At 39.4% G+C, this 23,094-nt stretch overlaps 1 protein-coding gene across 3 annotated transcripts in view; it reads left to right on the top strand.

Annotated features, from left to right (window-relative positions):
* Window positions 1-5,192: 5,192 nt before the first annotated feature.
* The window catches only part of THADA (THADA armadillo repeat containing), a 152,378-nt gene continuing 134,476 nt past the window's right edge, over window positions 5,193-23,094 (top strand). For 2 of the 3 annotated variants that reach the window (XM_058020032.1, XM_058020034.1), the window contains exons 1-20: window positions 5,193-5,220; window positions 6,466-6,561; window positions 7,822-7,916; window positions 8,315-8,445; window positions 9,186-9,334; window positions 9,471-9,503; window positions 10,048-10,100; window positions 10,976-11,162; window positions 11,832-11,926; window positions 12,220-12,440; window positions 13,372-14,063; window positions 14,664-14,815; window positions 14,956-15,111; window positions 16,270-16,392; window positions 17,307-17,430; window positions 18,848-18,996; window positions 19,840-20,050; window positions 21,429-21,564; window positions 21,933-22,069; window positions 22,483-22,641. In XM_058020032.1, coding sequence (XP_057876015.1) covers window positions 6,486-6,561; window positions 7,822-7,916; window positions 8,315-8,445; window positions 9,186-9,334; window positions 9,471-9,503; window positions 10,048-10,100; window positions 10,976-11,162; window positions 11,832-11,926; window positions 12,220-12,440; window positions 13,372-14,063; window positions 14,664-14,815; window positions 14,956-15,111; window positions 16,270-16,392; window positions 17,307-17,430; window positions 18,848-18,996; window positions 19,840-20,050; window positions 21,429-21,564; window positions 21,933-22,069; window positions 22,483-22,641 — 3,079 coding nt within the window. In that variant the 5' untranslated portion in view covers window positions 5,193-5,220; window positions 6,466-6,485. Of the gene's footprint in view, window positions 5,221-6,465; window positions 6,562-7,821; window positions 7,917-8,314; window positions 8,446-9,185; window positions 9,335-9,470; window positions 9,504-10,047; window positions 10,101-10,971; window positions 11,163-11,831; window positions 11,927-12,219; window positions 12,441-13,371; window positions 14,064-14,663; window positions 14,816-14,955; window positions 15,112-16,269; window positions 16,393-17,306; window positions 17,431-18,847; window positions 18,997-19,839; window positions 20,051-21,428; window positions 21,565-21,932; window positions 22,070-22,482; window positions 22,642-23,094 lie in introns of all 3 variants that reach the window. The other variant, XM_058020033.1, reaches the window with a different exon arrangement.

Raw genomic sequence — 23,094 nt, 5'->3', positions numbered from 1 at the left:
TATTCAGGATTTTCTCTAAACTGCCCCTAGCTGTGATGTAGAGGTGGCTAGAATCTGTATTCCATTCCTGAAGAGAATAGCATTACAAGGTAGAACAACTGGGATGCATAGAACGAAATACAAAAATACAAAATACAGCTTCATTTTGTAAATAGAAAGCAGGGGGCAAAGCCATAAATCTTCCAGGCAATGACACAGAAAACTATTGTATGTGTAAGCACAGATTCAGGAAGAGAGTTCTTCCTTCTTACTGTTGTTGTTGATGGAAGGTACATACAAGCAGTAATAAATCTGCACACATTCCTGAAAATATGTGGAGAAAGGCAAAAAACAGATACACAGTACATTGTAGAAACAAACTGCAAGGTATTTGCACTTGGGAGTGATCATTTGTTAGCTGGCTCCAGAAGCTGCAGAAGTTAGCTTCAGAAGTGAACCAAAGTCAGAACATTAAAAATATTTCTCTCTGTAATGTGAATTTTAAATGTTAGCCTCCACATGGGCTGAAGATGTTGCAGATTTTTTACTGTCTGTGATTGACTTAATGCAAGAAAGTAAGTTCTAAGTTCCTGGTTGTCTTGTTAAACAATAACCTCATTTGTTAAAAAGTATTATGAACATTGTATTGCAAAACATCTACTCTAGGGTGTGAAAGCCAATCCAAAAAATGCCACCAGCTTCATTCCAGAGACGATCAAGTTGTCATCAAATCTGCAACTAGAATGTAAAATTTTGGGTTTATGAGACTTTTCTGCTTATGTAGAATGTCATTCTGACGTGCTGGACCAGGACCTTACCACTTCATGACAAAAAGAGCTTTTTCTGGTCTTTTCTCACATAGATAAATATTGAAACCATTTAGGTTTACGTATTTCAGATTGGTTTGTGTGTCTACAGTTGGACACATATGCCAGGAAACATCTTGTGATTCATAAATCTTAGATCATACAGCATCTTCTGTAAGTTCATTTTTGTGTGGATTCTTTGAAAAGGTGACATATATATTTGAGATTTGCAATAGAGAAAAAGGTTCCCATTTTTTACACTAGTTGCAATTACAAAACTGTGATATAAATAGATTGATCATTTTCAGGCAACAGTCAAATTAATTTAAAAGTATCTTTCTTGACAGAAAACTTTTAAGATATCATTTAAGTGGAGGAGAGGAAGGGAGAAAGATCATTCCTGTTCAATTACTATTATTACGAGATGACTTAAAGTGTTGCTTTTTCAAGGCAATGACTTGTCTTTCAGTGACAGAAAAGTGGCATTTTATCTAAATAACCTCTAGTGCTTTGGTGCCTTTGGATGGAAGAATCTGGAGTTACTTCACTTACTAATAAGGGCTTTTTTAACTTAGGAAAACTACCATTTATGAGAAGATCCATGTCTTCCCTTTAAAAGCTCAGCCTCTTTTTAATTATCTGGCGCCACAGAGTGGCAAAATTCTATATTGCTCTAAATAATCAGTTTCTGAGAGTTTTCAAATGATCATATAATCATGTCCATTTGAAAGAAACATAAATTATAAAATATTCTACTTACTGGGACAGGCATAGCTCAAGAGAGCTAGAATGTACAGCTTAAACATTAAAGTTTCTGCATGTGGGTTAGATTATTTCTTTTGAGGAGAATTTTTCACTGGTGGATGTTGATTTATCAAAAGTGTAAAGTTTGTGAGCATAAGCCCAGTGCTTAGGAAAAAAGCCTTCTGCCGATTTGCAGAAATATATTGAGACATTCCAGTGAAAATGGCTGTACCTGGTCAGCCAGTCCGGTGCCCACTCACTTGATTGCTGACCTCAGACAGTGCCCAGGGAAGTGTCATTACTGCAGAATCCTGTCCCAGTCACTAGAGGTTCAGGGACTTTGTGAGCCAGAAGTTTTGTCATTTGAAACTTTTCTTGGTGTTTTTTTTTTTTTTTTTTTTTTTTTTTTTTTTTTTGTTTTGTTTTTTATTTTTTCTCTTGTGATTCAGTCCAGATGCTTTTGAATAAACATAATTATCAAGATCCAAAATGTCCTAAGATGGTGATCTCCGTGGTTTAAATGATTCATTTGGTTTTAGGCGTCACCTCCTTGTTTCATTTGAGGCCCCTACATTTTCGCAGAGACAATGAAAAATGTTCTTAGAAATTTCTGTCATATTCCATTTTCTCTTTCAGAGTGAAGTTACTAATTTACTTTAAGGGTTTCACAGTAAGATGCCCCGCACTACCTTTGGCCATCCCTCATATCCTACCTCACACCTGTGGCAGTCCTACCATGTTCTGCATGCAGTGTTTGAGGTGTAGGTGTATTTATGCAGAAACACAGTGATGTTCTCTTGCTTGATTTTTATTCTCTACCTAGCAATGTTTAATGCTACAAGGCTTTTTTGGTCTATTGCAAGATTTGTGGCACACAGCAGAGCACAGTACCGCCACAGCATCGGTGATTCAGAGGTCTGTTGCTCCTTACCAGCAGATCAGATATTATGAAAACAGTGTGAGTTACCTTTCTAAGGTAGTTAAGCCTCATAAACCCTGCCTGGTGAGCACCGGTGTGTGAGCTAGTTCTGAGTAAGGTGTTTTGAGTACTGCAAACTTGGTGCTCTTAGAGAACAGAGCAATTGACGTGTGTGGGTGTTGCATGTTATCATTTCATTCCTCTAGATGCCTCTTTGCTTTCCTTGCACTAGGAAATGTGGATTCTTTGGGTGTTACCTGACAGCTCCCTGGCACTGATGTTTCTCCTAACTGGAAAAACTTGGGGAGAGTAAAGCTCTTCTGGAAAGGAGAAAGTTACTGGAAATAGTGTCACAGAAAATGAGGTGGAATACACAACGCTGGAACTTTGGAAAGGTTTCCTGAAACTGCCCAGTCTTTAGAAAAAGAATCACAGTGAATGTAAAATATGTAGGTACTGAACTGGGCTGAAGGAGCTGGAGACTTTGCTTGCACTAAGTGAGGATGAGGATAATTGTCTGATTTGTCTGGAAGGTTAAATCTCCTAAGAGCATCCAGTCTCTCTTTGAGCTGAAGATAATCCAGCATTTAGAGTAGGTCACTGGGACAGGTAGTGCCAAATAACTGTGTCAGTTTCCTTGAAATGGCTGAATGCAAAACAGGGAAAATTCAATGAACTAACAGTGAAAAACTCAAATTACTTTCTTTATATGTTTTCATGTGGTTAAACCTTTTCTCAATTCCTTTGGCCATTACCATGTCAGAAGTCAGAAGGCACAGTGAACCTTTAGTTCTAAAGAGGGATCCAGAAGTTTGCTGGAAGTCCTGAGCTTACCCTAATGGCCTGCTTTAGATTGTTAAGAAAATTACTGTTGGGTGAAAGTCAATTGGCAAGGAATGGGTTTTGTTATATTTTCCACTTTTTCCTTACCTAAACATTGCCGCTCTTAAATCTTTATGGAAGCATGACTGCTATGTTGAGGTGCCCTTTTACAGTAGTCACTTTTGCAATAACCATTTTCTCCCTGAGTGAAAAAGTTGTATCTTTGCTAGATACAACTCACAGACTTGGGAAAGGCTGTCCCCATTTGATAATCTGTCACTTGCAAATGATGGGCTTAATATATACATTATATTCTTGGGACCTGGGAGGATTGTGAAAGGCACAGAACATAGGTGTTGAAAACTTAAAAAAATTTTTTCTGGCTAAAAATCATAAAATTATAGAATGGTTTGGGTAGGAAGGGACCTTAAAGGTCATCTTGTTCCACTCCCCCTGCCATGGGCAGCGAGACACCTTCCACTAGACCAGGTTGATCAGAGCCCCATCCAACGTCTCCTTGAACACTTCCATAGATGGGGCATCCACAGCTTCTCTGGGCAACCTGTTATAGAGCCTTTCCACCCTCACAGAGAAGAATTTCTTCCTAACATCTAATCTAAACCTATTCTCTTCTACTTTGAATCCATTTCCCCTTGTCCCCTTACTAGATGCTCTTGTAAATAGTCTACCTCCATCTTTCTAGTAGGCTCCCTTCAGATACTTGAAAATTTACTAATGTGTAAATGCTTATATAAAAAAAATAGCTGGGTTTGGTTCATAATTTTACAATTTTAAAAAATGTGGAAGTGGTGGCAAATTAGGGACTGTTGGAAAGGATCAAGAGGTATGGTTATGAAGAAACAAATGGAGTATGCTTTTCAAATTAAGTTTATTGGATTTTTGTGAAGTGTGTAGTCAAGTCTCTTTCTGCTCCTTAGATAGAGGGTTTGTGACTAGAACAGCTTGATTTGCATTGGATGCAAAATAGCATTTGCTTCCTCTGGCTCTGAAATGTAGTTGGCTCTGGAGGGAAGCCAAGCAGCCACTGTGTGCAGCAAGGGCACCTGACAGATGAGGCTCTGAAAGACACAGCATCCCTTTAAATCTGCTGAGGACATTCAGCACCTGAGGAGGGAGAGTGACTGCATGGCAAGAAACACAAGCTAAGGCCATCATGGGATACATCAAAGTCACCACCAATTTTTTTCAAAGTTGAGAATACATTTAAAATAAGGTAAGACAGCTGTGTCTTACAAAGTCTAGTGACTCGGGAGTGAGTCCAGAGAAGGGCAGTGGAACTGGTGAAGGGTCTGGAGCACACATCCTAGGAGGAGCTGCTGAGGGGTACAAGGTTGTTTACCCAGGAGGAAAGGGAGACTCAAGGATGGCATTTTCAGTCTCTACAACTGCCTGAAAGGAGGCTGTAGCCAGGTGAGTGTCGGCCCCTTCTCCCAGGCAACTAAAGATAGGACAAGAGGACACAGCCTTAAGCAGTACCGGGAGGTTTAGGTTGGACATTAGGAAAAATTTATTCAGAGAAAGGGAGATTAGACATTGGGATGGGCTGCTCAGGGGGTGGTGGAGTCGCTGGAGGCGTTTAAGGAAAGACCGGACGTGGCGCTCGGTGCCGTGGGTCTGTTTACATGGCGGCGTTCGGTCACGGGCTGGACGCGATGACCTCAGAGCGATTTTCCAACACCATCGATTCTGTGACTCGGAGGCTCACGCAGGTTCATCTTTGAGTTAGCACAAGGATTTGCCAGGGAAAGGCGGCAGTCGCTGCAGCCCGGCCGCGCAGTACCGCAGGGAGCAGCGACTGCCCGGCCGCTCCGAGCGCTCCCGGCGTGAGGCGGGGCCGGGCCGGGCCGGGGGCGGGGCGCGCCGCGGTTGGCGGCGGCCGGCACGTGGTGGGGCGGGGAGCGGGCACCGGGAAGGGACGCGGCGCCGCGGGTGAGGGTCCGCTGGGGTAAGGGGTGGGCGGCGTTCCCTCGGTGCTTTTCCTGCCTGCTGCTGCTGTGGCGCTCTGTGTGCAGCCGCTTTCCCAGGCGCCGCCGCCGTGCTCCGCGCCCGCGCTGCCGCCGGGCCGAGGGAGGCCCCAGGCGGGTGCCGGGGGCGGCGTGGCCCGGCCTGGCCCGGGGTCCATCGGAGCGCTCGGTGCCGCCGTGGGCGCGGGGCTGTTCGGGCGGGAAGGGCACGGAGCAGCAGCGGGGTCCGGCCGCCGCCACCTCTGAGGCCGGGCGGGCCGGCTCCTGTCTGATCTGAGCGGCCGGAGGCGCCGGGGGGCGGCCGCGATGGGCCCGCAGGTGGGGCGGGAGAGGGGATCTGGAGAGCTTCCCAGAGCTCATCGCTGTGTGCAGAGGAGGCGCGGACAAGATACGGCCAGGCTCCATTCCGTGGTGCTCGGTGGCGGGGCAGGGGCCGTGGGTACAGACTGAAACACGGCGGGTCTCTGAGGCCGTCGGAAGCGCCAGGTGTGGAGTGAAGGTGGCCGAGCACTGGCACAGCTGGGCCAGAGAAGCTCCTGCGGAGTTTCCATCCCTGGAAACATTGGAAAGACACCTGGGCATGGGCCCGGCTAGCTGGCTCCAGGTGGCCCTGCTTTAGCAGGAGGTTGATCCCGATGGGCTCCAAAGGCTCCTTCCGACCTCAGCTGTTCCATGATAACGCGCTTCGGTGACGCCGTAGCACATATTAAATCTCCATTGCCACTCAAATAAGAACTTGCTATTTGTAACATCCATAATAACAGAGCTGTTCGGTTTGCTGCATTGTTCTTACTTGACGTTATTACAAGCTGAATGAGTTTTGAACAGCAAAACTGAGCAAGGGAAGTTTTGTGGCATTAATTCCTCGCCTCTGTATGATGTTTCCAAGCGGTGATCCAGGGTCATGCCACAAACGATGTAACAAGTGCAGTGAAATCTCAGTGTCATGTGTACAGCAATTCCCCTTTTCTATTGCTTCCATTTTGCACAGTGAAGTTTGGGTGAATTTGGATGAAATGTTGGAAATAGCTAAAGTTGTTATAATCAAAGAGAGCTATTTCCTTGAGAAAAATGGCACAGATAATGCAACAAACATTTCAAGACAGTAGGACAATAAAAAGACCATTATTGTAGGAAATGTTTGTAATTATGTTTTTAAAACCATGTGACCTCTTGTTTTGATTTTTTGTTTTGTTTGTTTTTTAAGCAGGCATTTCTAAATCAGCTAAAATGGTTTTAAAGAAGAAGAAGGAAATTCAGGTGGATGCATTCTTTCTTGATCACCATCAGCTTGAAAAACTTCAGAGTAAGTATGGTGTTTTTTTCTGAACTAATGTGTGCTTTCTCTTGCCTTTGAGTAGTTACTGAAATTGATCTGTTTTTTTTGCTTGTTATGTTTTCTTTCTAGTGGTTTTGTTTTGTGAGTTTTAGGTGTGTTTGCTCGTCTGTGGTTTGTTTTTGTTGTGTAATGACAATGACTTCTTATCTTGGCAGAGTCAAAAAAATCCTTTAGAGCATTGTGGCTTTGGTTTGAAAACTCTTTACTTTGTTTTATCAGCAGTGTGAAGGTAGTAGAAGGTCTATTTTTAATCCTACTTGCAGGCCTGTAATTCAGTGATATCTGATGGGTTAGCTTAATATGTGGGATAACACCGAATTTCCAAGAGTCACAGAATGATTGAGGTTGGAAGGGTTCTCTGGAGGTCGCTTTCCCAGTCTTTGTGTCTTCTGTAGTTAATTTGTTTTAAAGCTACTGTTCAAATGGTATTTTTTTTGTGGGGACTTTTTGTTTGATGAGGGAAGCTTCCAGTGATATTTACTGTAAAACCCTGAAAATGAAGAAATACAAGATTTATACGCTAAAGTTACTATGAGGGAGCACTGGTGAGGTCCCACCTGGATTACTGATCCAGTTCTTGGCTTCCCAGTACAAGAATAATATGGACTTGTTGGAGAGACTCCAGCTAAGGGCTAAGATGTTGAAGGGCCTGGGACTCATTGGCCTGGTGAAGAGAAGGCTCAGGGGAATCATAGCAATGTGTAAAAAATACCTGAAGGGAGGATATAAGGGAGGCAGAGCCAGCATTTCTTCTGTGCTAAATAGTGACAGGAAGGCATGGGCACAAACTGAAACACTAAAGATTCCCTCTAAACATCTATTTTAATGTGAAGGGAAACACTTTATTAATGTGAGGGTGACTGAGGATAGGCACAGCTTCAATAGGGAGGTTGGGGAATCTCCAGCCTTGGAGGTATTCCAAAGCTGCCTGGCCATGGTCCTGGGCAGCCAGCTCCAGGTGAACATATTTAAGCAGTGGGCTTGGACCAGGTGACCCCCAGAGGTCCCTTACTATTGTGTTCCAGTGAAACTGATATTTTACATTTGTTAGGGAAAAAAAAAGTGTTAAGGTGTTAGGAGACTTAAGGGTTTGTGGCATCAATAGGTTTACTGGAACTGGAAAAAACCTAAGAATCAAGCAGTCATTTCTTCTTCTTATAAATGATGTGTTATTTATACTGCTTGTTGTAATTACTTTATAAAAAGATATTCTTCTTCCAAATGTAGGGTTTTCAAAGGCTGAAGAGCAAAATCTGGCATCTCTGCTTTTGCACTGTGCAGAGCTGAGGAATGGCATCCAGCAGATCCAGTCTATTAAACAGGTACAGTTTCACTGTTGGTAATGTGGCTTTTGGTAACTCAGAGTGTGTCCTGTGCACTGTTAATGGCAAATACAGCTCTAAAATAAACTCCTAATGTTTTCTACATCCCTGGAAACACAGGAAAAACAGCTGCACATGCATCAGGTAGAAATGCAGTTCTAGTACTTAATTAGCAAGGGCCTACTGAAAATGGGGGAAGGCAAATGACACCAAGTTTATTATTTTGTGGGGATTTTTTTAGAGGTGTTCTTAGAACATTATTTGAACTTGAAACTCAAAGGGGAATGGTAAAGAGGGAGACAGTTTTGTGCCATATGCTTGGATGAGAGGGAAATCTGCCACTGTTGAAAATGATATATCCAGATTTTTTTGTTCATCATGTGTTCTTTTGATTACAGATTATGCCACTGTTGAAGCAGATGGATCAGAGTTCTGCAGGTGATCCCATGGTTAAAGCTTGTTTGGATGTTTTGGGGGAGACATATTTTTCACTGGGTGCAAAGAATCCTTTGAAGAAAGTATTGGCGAGGTAAAAGATTGAGTAGTTAGCCTTCATTTTTTTAATTTTTTCCTTATCTCTAAGTCAGTAATTTGTAATTCACTATAAATTGCTGTAACTTAATAATGAAAATTTGCAATACTTAAAATATGCATATGTACAGTTTTTCTTTCTAAGTTAAAAATCGTAATTATAAATAACATATCATTGGATAACTTCAAAGTGAAGCATTGTTTTGGCCCATTTCATTATTGGAAAGACAACATAGTGTGTAATTAGCAGTTTGAACTTTAAAATACAATGTTAGAATAGAAATTTAATACACAAAGTCTCAGCTTTGTCAATAGAAGATGGTTCAGAGGATTCCTAACTAAATTGTGGTTTCTTGTGCCTATTTTTATTGCAATTATATTTTTTTATTGCACAATTATTGCTGTATTTCTTGAATGAATTTTTTTATAGCCTCAGCATTTTTTAAGATCTGGTGCTGAGCTGCCTTCCTTTCTTTGTCTGAAAACATTCCCTGTCCCACTGAGATGCAGGGGCTTCCATCCTGGATTTGGTGGCAGCCATCCCCAAGCTGTGCACCCCTCTGACAGGTTTTCTAGCTGCAAACTGAGAATGTGCATGTTAATTTTAAAACAGATGATGTTTTCATGCAGGAAGTAACATCTGTGTATTGGAGTTTTAGCTGACATGGATTTTGGTGCAGTGAATGTTACAATACCTCAGGAAAACCAAGCTAAGTGTGCTGTTTCTTCATGTTGCAGTTCACTGAATGGTCTTCCTGGACATGTGATGGTGCCAGCTGTGCAAAGCTTTGTGTGCTGCCTTCGGGAAGAGCTGAAAACCACAGATGTGTATTTGTACAGAAAAGTGCTGGACAACCTGGCTTCCTGTATGGAGGACTTCAGCTTAGGTGCAGTGACATCAAATGTTCCTCTGGTTAAACTTGCTCAGCACTGGGGCCACACCTGATAGTGATGTTGGCAGTTATGTAAAATAGATAGTGCTGGCTAGTACTCAGCACTTAAAATGTATTTTCTTTCCTCTAGGTAGAGCCTGTATTAAGAACCTGTTTGAAGAAGGTAAAGTCACATTTATACTAACATATGCTTCACTGCACATTACTGTGGGAGGGTTGTGTGTGGAGAAGAGTGACATGAAGCAGGCATGGAGATCTATCAGATCTGATTTCCTCCTGGCTAACTTTCAAAAAACTAGTAGCCTTAAATGGTACTTTTTTGTGAGAGACAAGACTGATTCATACCTTTAATTTCCAGAGGTCAGTTTTGCTTTACTGGGCAACCCTGATACAAATCTGAGTAGCAGTGAGCAATTGTGGTAGGTAGAGTCAATATCTCACAGATTAGGCCAAGTAGATTGGAAACTTGTTTTGTATCAGGTTGTTGCAAAGCAGTTTGAGATTTTGTTTTAACATTGCTTGTGTTTGTCTGTACTGAAATACCAGTTTAATTTGTTGGTGGAATGCAAGAATCACCACTGTATGGGTAACAATTCATTGTAGCTGGGTATGTGTGATGTCTTGAGATGTATGTGTGATGGCTTTGCTGGAAATTTTCTGTTCTATTTCTCTTGTAAGTAAATTTATACCATAATTATTTTCACTAGTTCTTCAGTTTCTGCAGAAGTTGCTGCTTGACTTACAGGAAGAAAACAGGCAAGTGAATTCAACTGATGCTCTGTTTTATCTGGTTTTATTTTACTCTTGCAAGATAATTTGGTTTGGTTGAAAATATCACTTTGGTAGCCATACATTGATGAAAGATAGAAATATTATTTTACAGTGGTGCAGATTTTAAATAAAAACTGATTGATTCTTTTATTTTGTGGCAATATGATAATATAATAGAGGTAAGGCACTGACACTGTTAGAGCTGCTACTAAGGGAGGCCTTTGAGTTAAGGTTTTGCTATCTGAATTGTGGCTAAAGAGTGTAATTAGTAAATGTAAAATTCAGGTAGAGTAAAACTCTTTCATGTTCCATGAGTGTTTAATTTAGTATTGATATACTTGACATTTTCCAGCATTTCATTAAGTGAAGCAGCTTCATTGTGGTCTCTCATTCTGAACTGAGAGGAGAGGGGCACTTAATGAAGTGCTTTGTACACTGAAAGATTAGATACTTTCTGCCTTCATGTTAGAAGAAAGTCAAATCATAGAAATGTCCTTCATACATGGAGGAACTACTTGAAAAATTAGAAAAGAGCAGCACTGCATTATGTTGGCCTTTTTGGAAAGTTTCTGGTAAAGTTCAGTTCTACTCAGGCAGAATAACATGAATCAAAGTTTGTCACAGGAACCTGTAGAAAATGTAGCACAATTTGTCATTTTCATTTGTTAACTTCATTTTAACAAACTACCCTTGAGTCTGCTCCTTGTTTTCCTGTAGTTACATATTGATCAACTCAAGCAATACATTAGTTTTCACCATTAATCCTATCTAAAGTTGGCAGAATGTGGTTCTCTGGGGATGGTGAAGAATGATTTTAATTTGGTTTTTGTGTGCTTACTTGTCTCTTTATTTTTCCACAGAAAGAATCATGGAAATCGTATTGTTCAGACTCAGCTGATGCACGATTTACTGATAGCCATTAAAGTTTCAATGATGCTTATACAGAAATTGCAAGCAAATATCCAGGGAAGTCTTTGGAAAGACAGTGAATCTTCTGTTTGGCAAAGTATGTGTAGTTTACTGAAAAGTTGCACAAACTTCCTAATGGATGGTAAGTTTAATAACATTAAAACCCTGATATTTTCATTAACCTGTTGTCTTTGTAGTAAGCAACCTGTAGGTATAAAACTTATTTTAGCTTGCATGGAAATTGAACTACTGAAATCAATGTGAGTAAGAGCAGTAGTTGTTTTTTTGGTGAGCTATGAGTTGTAGGTGGCAGTTTTAGAGTGTACAGTTTAACTTGTCCCACTACAGGGACAAATACCAAGATTAATGCTGTTATTAATAATTCAAAAACTAACAGAAATGCTTTTGCGAGTCACCAAATGTCTGTGCCTACCAGAAATATCTACACCTCCATGAAATATGCTGTCAGAACTATTCATGGGCACACCATAACTGATAGTGTTTTCTTTTCTAAAAGCATACAGATGTTTTTATGTAGTAGAATTTAACATGTCAGTAGTCTCTGCCACACCCCTCCTTGCCTTAGTGGGCAGTCCTGTGTTTTCTTCTGTTAAAGATATTAGCAATTTCTAATTACACTGGAGGATCAAGTTATTAATATTTGCTATCCAAGTGGGCACTGCAGATTTGTGATGGTACAACTAACTACAAGTAGCCTAGCAAAATTCAATGCCATGTTTTATAATTTTGCCCTGCAGTTCTAGCACTCAGGGTTTGCTGCATTCTAATGTACAGTATCTCTGCTGTGTAGCAATGCTCCTGCAGACTGTTCAGACTACCTCAGGACTGGCTGTTGTTCTCTTCACCAGAGCTATGTATGAGCCAGTTGAGGAATTACCGTCATTGGTAAGTGTGTTTCTTGGCTGAAGACTGTGCAGTATCATGGTGTTGTTACCCTTTGCTGTCAGTGTTGTCTGGAGGCTTTGCTGATGCACATACCAGGACTTGCCAGCCTCTCTCAGTCCTTAGCTGGAATGTAATCCTTTCTTCTCTCCTTGCTATATGAAGTAGTAAGACTTGGGCTTGGAATTTGACAAACACACTATTTACAACAAGTCTCTTCAGATCTTCTAAGCTATGCATAAAGCAGGTTATGTGCTGTGCTGAGGTGCTGTGATGGGTGTGTTTTGGTGTTGCAGATCAGTGGCTTGCTGCTTGGGACAGTGGAACACTCGGGTGTGCCAGCGTGGTTCCTGAGGAGCTGTGGGGTTCTGTGCGCGCCACAACTCCCGGGCTCGGTGCTGCTCTTCCTTTGCCACGGAGCCCTGGCTATGCTGGATTGGAAAAATGGCAGCATGGGTGAAAATGGAGAGAAGCTGTTGTTAGATATTGCATCAGTCTTGCTGTCATTGAGTTCAGAGTAAGTTTGTGTTCTGTGTTGTTTCATGTTTTCTAACTCTATTTTTGCATGACTCCTGTGGTCCTGGTGGGATATCTCTGTTTTCAGTGTAATGATAATAGGTTCTGTCAAAAATGCAGTCTTTTTAATGTATTCATAAAAGCTTTGTAAATTTGAAAAAATATATTGATGTTGCATGTGTAGTTCTAAGATTCAGTTTTTCTTGCATGCTAAAATTTTGTTTTCTGACATGAATGGGATAAATTTATCAATTCCCTTATGGTTAAGGTGTGTCAGGATCAGTTCTTATGTAGACAGATAAACTTCAGTTTCAGGACATCACGTGCTCTCCTGCTGAAGTTCAGAGGAAAGCAAAGTGTGCCAGTGCATGGAATACTTGAAGTAATATGAGTTTTATTTGTTTTTTTTTTCCTGGCTGCTTGCATCTAAGGGCCCACCAGCATGATTGGATTGGAGATTAAAATGTGCATTCAGTTCAGTCTTTGATTGTGCCTTGGAGATCAGTTTTGTGATCTTGTTTTTGCACATAGGATACTCAGTTCTCATGGTTTTATATGGCAGTGAATTTTTTTCCTTACATTTTCAAGAAGCATGCAACATCATAATGCTGCTCAAATGTTAGCAGGTGCATACTAAATTTTTTTGTTTTATTGTTGTGGAGCTTGTGTGGTTTCTTTTCCCCATTGTTAGGGGGTTTAGCTGCAACCACTTAATAGCACATCAGGTCACTAAGCATGTACTTGGCAACATCCAGTTGATTACTTCTGTGTTCATTCCTTTTCCTCCATGAATGTGTTGAGTCTCCTAATCTGTTTTCATGTAAGGTAAATGAATGTGATGAATAGTTATTCTGAAATAGAAAATGTATTTTTAAAAACTACTGATAAATGAAGATAATGATTTTTTTTTTTGTGTTTGTTCTTTTTAAAAGGTTAAAAGAACCCAGCGTGGCAACATCTTTGTCTAGAATTCTTGTTATTTGGACTAATTCAGCACTGGCTGCCCTTGTTTCAGGCTCTCCAGATCTAAAACTCAAACTTAATGGGAGCTCTGATATAATTAGGAAGCTGCTGGAATACATTTATACACACTGGGACCACCCTCTGGATGCCATCAGACACCAAACCAAATTGATTTTCAAGCATCTTCTTCAGATACACCAAACCACCATTGCTGGATCCAATGGAAAATCAGACCCATTCTTTGCAAGGCTGATAAAGCATTTACTGAGCTTGGATTGGCATGTAAAAGGGAAATATGCTTCTCTTGGCTCTCTGGTGGAATGTGTGGGCACTGAAAATATACTGCAGTTGGACAGGACAATTCCAGTGCAGATCCTGGATGTGATGAGTGATCAATCTCTTGCACCTTATGCCAGTGATCTTCTGGAAACCATGTTTACAAATCACAAGGCCCATTTTACTTTGAGTTTTCAGAAGGGCACCTGGATTGACCAGTGGCACAACATCTGGGTTTCTCCTCTTCTGGTAATACTGTGTGAAGGGAACCATGACCAAACTACGTATATAATAGATTACTATTTACCAAAATTGCTCAAATGTAACCCTGACAGTCTGAGCTACATGATAAGAATTCTTCAGGCCTCTGCAGATGCTAATCTGGGTAAGAAAATAAACTTTGTAATTATGATTGGATTAAAAAAAATCGTAACAATGTGATTTCTGGTCTATTATTATTGTTAGAATTAATTTGGAAGAAAAATTCCAGTTGCTTATTATTGCTATTAGTATTTCAAGGTGAAAGTCATGATAATTTTCAAGTGTGTCTTTGTGCCATGAGCAAAATCCTTCTGTGGGTACCTTATGGTTCTCTTTACCAGGGTTTGTTAGGTTTATGTATTTTCTACTACTGTTTTTCTTTTTTAAGCAGGTGTGTCCAGTAACAGATGGTTTTTTTTCTTGTAAATATGTGAATACGAGATTTATGATTCTCTTGTTTTGGAGTAATTTAGTGGACTCTAAAATAATGGCATTGAGACCTCACAAGGTCTTTTTGTCATATGACACATTTGTAATGAAATTTTTTGGGATTTAGAACTAGTTTAATCTATAGCAGCACAATCTTTTGGGATTTATGGAGTAGAAATAAAGGGGGGTGGGTCCATGTGTTGAAAGTATTGGGATTTCTGATGAGTACTGCAAATAGTACATTGCTTCTGTTAATCAACAAACAGTAATTATTACTGGTTTTCATTTTCTTTAGGCTCTTGCAGTACTAGAGGAGCTCTTGGAGCATTAATGGCCTGCTTGAGAACAGCCAGGGCCCATGGACATCTGGAACTTTCAAATATCATGAGCAGTGGTCTTGTATCCACTGAGTGTATAAAACAGGGTCTAGTTCATCAGCACAGCCAGGTAAAGGACAGCCATTTATGTATCCTAAAAATTAGAATAATTGCTTTGATCCTGATTACTGTGGTAGTGTTGTATTAAAGCAAAGGTGTCATTATAGGTGTCAGTAACTCTTTTGTGCTGAACTTTTAAATATCTTTCAGGTTTGCATTGACGCTTTAGGTTTGCTCTGTGAAACCCATCGTACTACAGAAATTGTGTCTCTGGAAGAAATGCAGCTAATTCAATTTTTTATGCTGTACAACTTGAACAACCAGTCTCCTTCTGTAAGGCAACAGATCATTTCTCTGCTGAGAAAGGTAATTTCAAACTATGAGCAATGTCTAACATGCCTCTTATTTTAGTTATAACTCCATTTTAAAGGAAATAATGAGTATGTTACAGAGTTGCTCATTGGAAAGAGTAGAAGCTCTAAGGCCAGGAGTATGCTTTATGTATTACCCAACTGAATGGTGTTAAGTCATCACAGGCAAGGATGGCTTAAACAAAATATTAAGTGGCAGAGGCAGGGTGACTTCATGGGTGGTGATGGGTGTTGCTTGACCTGCCAGCCCCTGCACACTTTGCCAATAGCAAAGCAATGTGCCCTGGAGTCAGCAGTGAGCCTTGTTGCCTTTGCTGGGGCCTAAAGCTGTGCTTCCATGGACTTGTCACACCTCAGGCAAGTTCAGTCACTTCATCACCCTCAGAAACCTGACCTGGAAAACAAAGTAGAAGAATATTCACTATGATGTGATTGTGCCATTACAGTCTGCAGGGAATGAGTCTCTCAGTTTGGTGGAAGTTGCCAAGGTCACATGTAGCTTATGGTAGAAGGATAGGGATAAAATGAGGAACCATGCATGTATAAAGAACATATTGGAAGATGTTTATGGCAAAAGAAGGCAGTGTGCAAGGAGAAAATAATTAATTTGAGAAGGGAGAAAAATGAGGGTGTCAGTTTGGCAAAGCCAAACGAGAAGTCCCATCTCTTTCCTTTCTTACCTGGTGCAGACTGAGGAGCATGGGATGGAAAAGTTGTGCTAGATGGGAGTGTGATAAGGAAGGAAATACTACTTATGGGCACTAAAAGAGGTGGAGGAAGCACTTCTGAAGTGAGTCAAACTCTAAGGGACACTGAGGCTGTAGAAATTATCTGCATTGAGTGTTTTTATAGATGAATTCAGTTCCACAGAAAATGAGGCAGGAGGAGAAGGCTTGGCATGAATTTAAGGAGGGAGATGGAAGAAGGTTTTGGAGGTGTAGAGGGAGGAGAGAAGAAATCCGTCACAAGAGAGGTGGGAAGCAAAACCTTGGATTTAGAGTGAAGAGAGAAGGATCTGTTTTGTGTTACGCTGTATGCAAACTTCCTAAAAATTATAAGCAGTGTGATTTGGAAAATAAGCTGAAAATCTACCTTTCCCTGATTTCAATGTCAATGATTCTTGTCTCACCTATGTTTTCTTTTGCTTTAAAAGTTATTTTGCAGGATACAAGAAAGTTCTCAAGTGCTTTATAAATTGGAGCAAAATAAAACCAAGCAAGAGTTAGTTGAGAAGTCAACTAAAATGCCTCCTTTGAGGACTTTGCAGCAATACAAAGTAAGTAGACTGCTAGAGATGCAGGTAATAGAGGGTGGGGATAGCACTTCTGAGAGTTCTTTGTTCCTGACTATCACTGGGTAAGTTAGGCACTCTGTGTTAGGCAATAGTTCGGTGCAGAAATAAAAAAACCTATGAAGTCAAACAGTACTGGGGAGCTTGTCCACTCTGATGCTCTTGTGCAAGTTTATTTTGACTAAATATGCTGTTGTTGATGAACTGAATGCCCATTGATATTTGGAGGGTGCCTTTAAGGTAGATTTGGTTTGAAACCAATAAAGGTAATGAGGGATTGCTCTGTGATGTGCATTAAAACAGCAGTGAGTGAGGAACAGCTGGAGATGTACCCGCAATAAAAAAAAAAAAAAATTGGGCAAATGTCTTGTCATCTGTTGGCCATTTAGTAGTGAGCTTTAAATGCTTTAAATGATGTGTGTTATTGGGATTAAAATAGAGATCAGTTGAGCTTCAGTGTTTTTCTAGGTCTCCAGAATAATCAGTGAGTGAGAGAATGAATGACAAGAGCTTTAGCATGAAGACTTCTTTGTATTTGTCCTTTTTATCTTATTTAAGGGCTCACATCATCAGTATCTTTGTGCCAATCTGTTCCTTGAGTTCTGCTTTTCTTGGTCAGCTAATTTTCAGGATTAGATACAATGGCTGTCTTTCTGTGGGCCTGAGGAAAGGAAACTGTTGTATTTAAAAACCCAAATGATTGTCCAGCCTTCACTGTACTCTAAGAAACAAGAAACTGTCGGCACTGTGAATGTTGGCCTCCTGTTTTCCAAAATTAACTGTAAGGTCATAATTTTTGGGGTAAAGCAGAATGTCCTGAGTTCAGTTACTTAGGCTTTTCTTTGTAGGGCAGCAAGTAAACAGTCTTAATTTTTTTCCTGCAATTTTTTTTCCCCCAGGATTTCATGTCATCTGTATGTGCCAGACTTTTTGAGGTATTGTTTCCTGGTTCATCACACCCAACCAGGTTTTGTGCACTGAGTATTTTGGAATCAATAGCAGAAATATTTTCTGTTCCAAAAGGTAAGATTTCTAATTTATAGACTTTAATAGACTGTAGGAATGGGAGGTATTGAAGAAATGTCTTTTATGCCAGCTAGTCAGTTTCTGTCAAAGTAGAAGGGTATTCATAGTCCTTTATTTCTATGGCATTTCCTGGATTGCTTTTGTTTTACCTCAAGGGAGGATGGTAAGTTTTTATGGAAAAAGGAATATTGAAGTAAATGCTACTAATTGCCTGTTGCATGTCTTCTATAAATTTAGATTTTACTGCATAGCCTGTTTTTTAGGAAGGCTTATTTTTCTTTTATTATGAGGAAAATGTCTGGACAAGTGTCAATCATTTGGTAACTTCTCTCCTTTTTCCTGCTCATATATCTTGATAGCTTGAAATGCTGAATTGAGTAAAAACTCTTGGTTGAAAAATATTGCATATCCTCCTGATGCTATGCTAAATAAAATCCAGTTTTATTGTCCAGTTAATGATGTGCTGATGTTATTTTAAATTTTCTTCATGATTTTATGGCAATCTTAATTCAATAAGTATTTAGAGCTTTGGAGTATTGATTATCTTGCTAAATCTTGTCTCTGGATCACGCGGTCAACATAAAAATATGTTTCAGTCCTAAATTGTAACCTTTTCTTTAAAGAAATTAGTTGTCTAATATTAAAGTTGATTTTTGAGAGGGAATAAAATGGCCATCTTGCTAAATAATTTCTCAAAACCACTTGATAAATGAACACAATGTTATTATTATGAGTATGTAATATATTGTTACTGTTGTTTTTAAAACCAGGAAGTTATCCTCGGTTGTTTATAATAGCAGCTGAGGGTTTTGTAGATTGGACATTTCTATAAAGGCAATTCAGCTGTTGTATTCTGTGCTGTATTATGGTGCAGTTGTTTACATCCTAAAATTTCTGCCTTCTTTACAGCATTAAGTCAAATCACCAGAATTCACAACTCATTTATATCTAAATTAAAACCAGAAGAAATTGTAATGGCTTACATTTTAAGAGATTGTTCCTATGACAAAATAACTCAAAACACCAAGTGCCAAAATGCACTGAAGCTTTCAACCACTTTATTGGAAGGAATTATTTTCTAATATTGCATACTTACAGGAAAAGAGTTTTTAAGCAAGACTAAATAAAGGTTTTTTTAATACTAAATTTAAAGGGAGTAAATGGGTTCTGGTTTTGGCAACAAGTTATTTTCTGTATTACTAAGAGTAATTTTTCTAAATAAGGTAAGCCTTTTTTTTATTCCTAACAATGTTAAATATGGAATTTTAAAACCTATTAAGAGAAATAATATTAAAATAATAATTTGGCTAAAATTTAATGCTTCTTTTAGTATAGCAAAGCAGAATGTGAGGAGAGTGCTTATTCTGGAAAGAGTTACAGCACAACTATCTAAGGCTTTAATTTCTTTGAACAGGCCAGGCACAAGTTTTCCAGCTGGATCAGGAGATGGATTCTGCTCGTGTCCAGACTCTGATCCAGTGTTTTGCCAGTACTTTTGAGGAAGTAAAAATTCTGGCATTTAGACTTCTGATGAAACTACGTGATGTTGCATTGAATTTACAGGTATGAACTTGAAGAGTTTAGAGGGAGTAATTTTGTGGAAGATGAATGTTCTGTAGTACACCAGGTGCTTGTGTTAGGTACAGAGCAGGAATCCTGAGCCTTAGAAGCCAGTCCAAGCTGCCTGCAGCAATGTTCATCACTAACACGTTCTGTATAATTTTACACAGCTGCTGCCCTTGCCTATGGAGGCTTGTTTTGGATGGAGGAGTTTGGGAAGTTCTTTGGGTATGACTGTGAACTGTCAGAAAAATAGTTAATGCAAGCCCTTGGCTTACTTGTGACTTATCTTTCTAAATGATTGGGGCATTTTAACTTGGTTTGTCTTGTACTTTTAGGAAATGCAGCTCCCTGTTTCCTTTCCTTTCTAATTGATCTCAGGTTTCATTGTCTGATTGGTTTTATTGATTTCTGACAAATTTTGCCCTTTGAATTGATACTGATTTGTCTGTAATAACTTGATGAAAACTTATTTTAAAATTCATTAGTACAGATGAACAAATACTGCTACCAAGTAAATTGTGCTTCTCTTTAATGTCCATTAGCAGATAAAACACATTAACTGGAAAAAAGAAATTTCCTGTGAGGTGCAGTGTAATTGAACACTGCTTTATAAATGGCTGTCCCCATCCTCAATGTCTATGTAATTGTATCCTTGCTAAATACATGCACATGCATGTTTTGAGTGTAAGGTCATCAGTGCACAAAACAAGTGTTTCTCAAGAAATATGTACCAGCAAACTTAATTAAAAGCAGGTTCTCAGATTCCAGGGTTGTAAGAAGCTTAATTAAATCAATCTGGAAGCTCAATTAATGAGCAATATTACTGATTTGGTTTCTTTTCAGGGTTCTGAAAATCTAGATCTTCTGTTCCAAGCAGCAATTGATCTTAGCACAAGCACCAAGCCATATGATTGTGTCACTGCTTCATATTTGTTGAACTTTTTAGTATATCACAAAGGACTGCAGCACATTTGTTTAGGAAAACGGCTTGAGCATAACTCCCAGCTGGATGAGAGCACATCAGTGAGTACAGTGGAGAAGAACACTTTGGCAGGTAAGATTTTGCGAAAGGTTTTTTTATATTTGTTGAAAGTTTGCTGCTTTTCAATAAGGCTTTTGGTAGGAGGGTTAGTAAGATAGGCTTATTTCTAACAGGATTTTAAGTATATTGTATTTTGCTGTTAAGAAGCCATGTTCTTTAGTAAGATCTCCATCTAGTCCTGTTGGTGTTGAGGCTGTTGAATATTATATAAGATGGCTTTTGTCATTATTTTGAGCAGTGACGTTTGAAAGGGCTGTGGAGGCCCAGGCAGTGAGCCTGGTGAAGCTGGGTGCATAAAGTGCAGGGAAGAGCCCTCTGCTTCCCCTGAGAGCTCACTCACCCAGGGGGAAGGCAGCTGTAGTTAGTCTGTGTTTCAATACTTGATGTTTGCAACCCTGCCCCTTGGAGCTCTGTTCACCTGGCCCCATTTTTCTGTGTGATTTGCAGTCCTGTGAATACACACCCAAAGTAATGAAGCTTTGTTGACATACAGAATCATTTTCTTTGGTTTAGTGTCCCTGGATGAAAGATGACAGGGCTCTAGATCTGGCAGGTTTGCCAAATTTGTTCACCAAGCTTTCTCCACTTAAAGTAATCTTCAGTGAAATTAAAATACTTAAGTTCATTATTTGTAGTAAAATATTTTATGTAATTTGCAGTGAACTCGTTTTTTGATACTTTTTTGTGCCATTCTTGGCTTCTCTACAGATGCCTGTTAATCCTTTCTTGATATGCAGTGAAATAACAATTTTGAGACATGGTTGTGGTTGCCATAAGTGAAGGAAATGTGTGGGTAACCTCATGTCTCATTGCTCTGGGGCATCTGCTGCTGGTGGTGATCCATGGTTCCTCATTAGGATCTGCAATTTGTTCTGATTCTGGCACTGAGATGTCACAAGCTATAAACAGAATTAAAATAAACACATGTCCTTAAATTGGTCAGGTTGCTTAGTGGAAAACAAAGTTCAAACGTATAATTGTGAACTTTCAATCTTTAATATTCTGCTGTACTCATCATTGTATTATTGTGGCTGTAAGGGTGCAAAGTCTGACTTTGCAGTATGGAGTAGGTAATTCATTGTGACTTCATCATGAGCTGTGGGATTTTCCCTGAGCATAGGATGTGGGCTGTGCTTTTCACAGCTGCCATTTGGTTCAGAGAGATAGATTAAATTGACTATAACAAATATTGCTGGGATTTAGGTAACTGAAAATCAAGGGTAACATATTTTAATGACAAGAGGGATGTGTATTATAAAGGAAATTGCTGTTTATATTCCACTGAATTGTTGTGTACACAGGTTTTATTCCTGTTTCTTAAAGCAGACTTATTTCTTAGAAAATCAGTATATGAATGTTCAATGTAAATTTGTGCTTTAAAATATTTTAGTTATCAAGCTTTTGTTGGTGGAAGTTGAAGAAGAAATATTCCAAGCCAAGAAGTCTCTGCTTCAAGCAGCAGCATCCTTCCCCATGTATGGGAGAGTGCACTGTATAAATGGGGCTTTGCAGCAATTACCCTTCAAGTAAGTAAAACACACTAAATAAGTTGTAACTCCATATTTTAAGGAAAACATGCTAAATGGAAAGCTGTAACTCCATGTTTAAGTGCAGTGGAAGAGCTGTTAAGGAGAAGAGAAAATCATGCAGTATTATTTATAAGGAAATCCAGTACCTGTGGCTTTTAGAACTCTTGCTGGCTGCTGCAGTGTTTGATACTTCCTTTGTATGTGGTAAACTCAGCCTTAAAGACTTTTCAATCTCTACCCTATTCATAGTTTTCATAAATATTGTTGCAGAAGTGTTTGTAATTTTGGTTCTTTCTTTTAAATAAAAAAAATATTTTTAATCCATGTTTTGTTTTGGTTGTGATTTTGACTTTTTTTTCTTTAAGTGACTTGACCCTGGTGTCTGAATGGAAGGAAATAGTGACCAGGCTCATTCTGATGTCATACAGCCTCTCTGCTGTGGTATCACCAGTAGTACAGAGCTCATCACCAGAGGGTCTTATTCCAATGGACAGTGATCCAGGTAAAGAACCAAACAGAATCCCAAAACAATTATTTTCTAATATGATGCTTCTGAAGGTCTCTTTGTCTTGCAGTCATTCAGAACTAGACTGAGCACCCCTCCCTTTCAGCTTCTCATTTTATGTCATAATTTTTGGTCACTGTTTTGATTTCTGATAAAGTTTTCTTGACTTCTTCACTAAAAAAACCCACAAACATTTGTAGAGTGCATTGTTACATCTCTTTCAAAACAGGGGCTGTAAATTCAGTGTTTTTTCCTTGATCATTCTAATCAGCATAGAACCTTGTGGTTTTTCTTTTTTAATGCTTATAGCTTTCTTCTGTACTTATGCACCCAAAATGAATTACATCAGTATAAAGAAATGGAAATAGTTTTGTGTCCTATCTTAACTATCCCTCTTGTTTAATGTGCAGAAAGTGCAGATCGCCTGCAGATGATTCTGCACGAGATACAACCACAGGACACAAATGATTATTTTATGCAAGCAAAAATCCTGAAAGAACACTGCAAAGAAGAATCTGAAAAGCTGGCTGACCAGAGGCCGATGAAAAATACTTGCACGGAAATGAGAGGTAAATCCAAGGCTATATAAGTAATTAAATCAAGGTATTTTTTATAGAGGAGTCATTTATGTGGATGATCAGTTGGAAATTACTTGCTTGTGTAACATTTTAGTTCTTGCCTGTCAGAAGCTTGTTATCCATAGACTTGGCTTTAGAAACTGTCACAGACATGTTTTATGAAAAATCCTTTCCTTAGAATTTTTTTCTCCTGAGAAGCTGAGAGGCCTCAGGAGCAAAATATAAACTGATTATCTGCTGCTGTGGAATGCAGCTGGTGCATCTGTGATTGGTCTCATGTGGTTGTTTCTAATTAATGGCCAATCACAGCCCAGCTGTCTCTGACTCTCGGTCAGACATAAGCTTTTGTTATTCATTCCATACTTGTTCCTCTCCTTGCTAGCCTTCTGATGAAATCCTTTCATCTATTCTTTTAGTATAGTTTTAATATATCATCTACTTTTA

The sequence above is a fragment of the Melospiza georgiana genome, chromosome 3 (assembly GCF_028018845.1).
Source record: "Melospiza georgiana isolate bMelGeo1 chromosome 3, bMelGeo1.pri, whole genome shotgun sequence".
Classification (NCBI taxonomy): Eukaryota; Metazoa; Chordata; class Aves; order Passeriformes; family Passerellidae; genus Melospiza; species Melospiza georgiana.
This window is presented reverse-complemented; position numbering and strand designations above follow the sequence as displayed.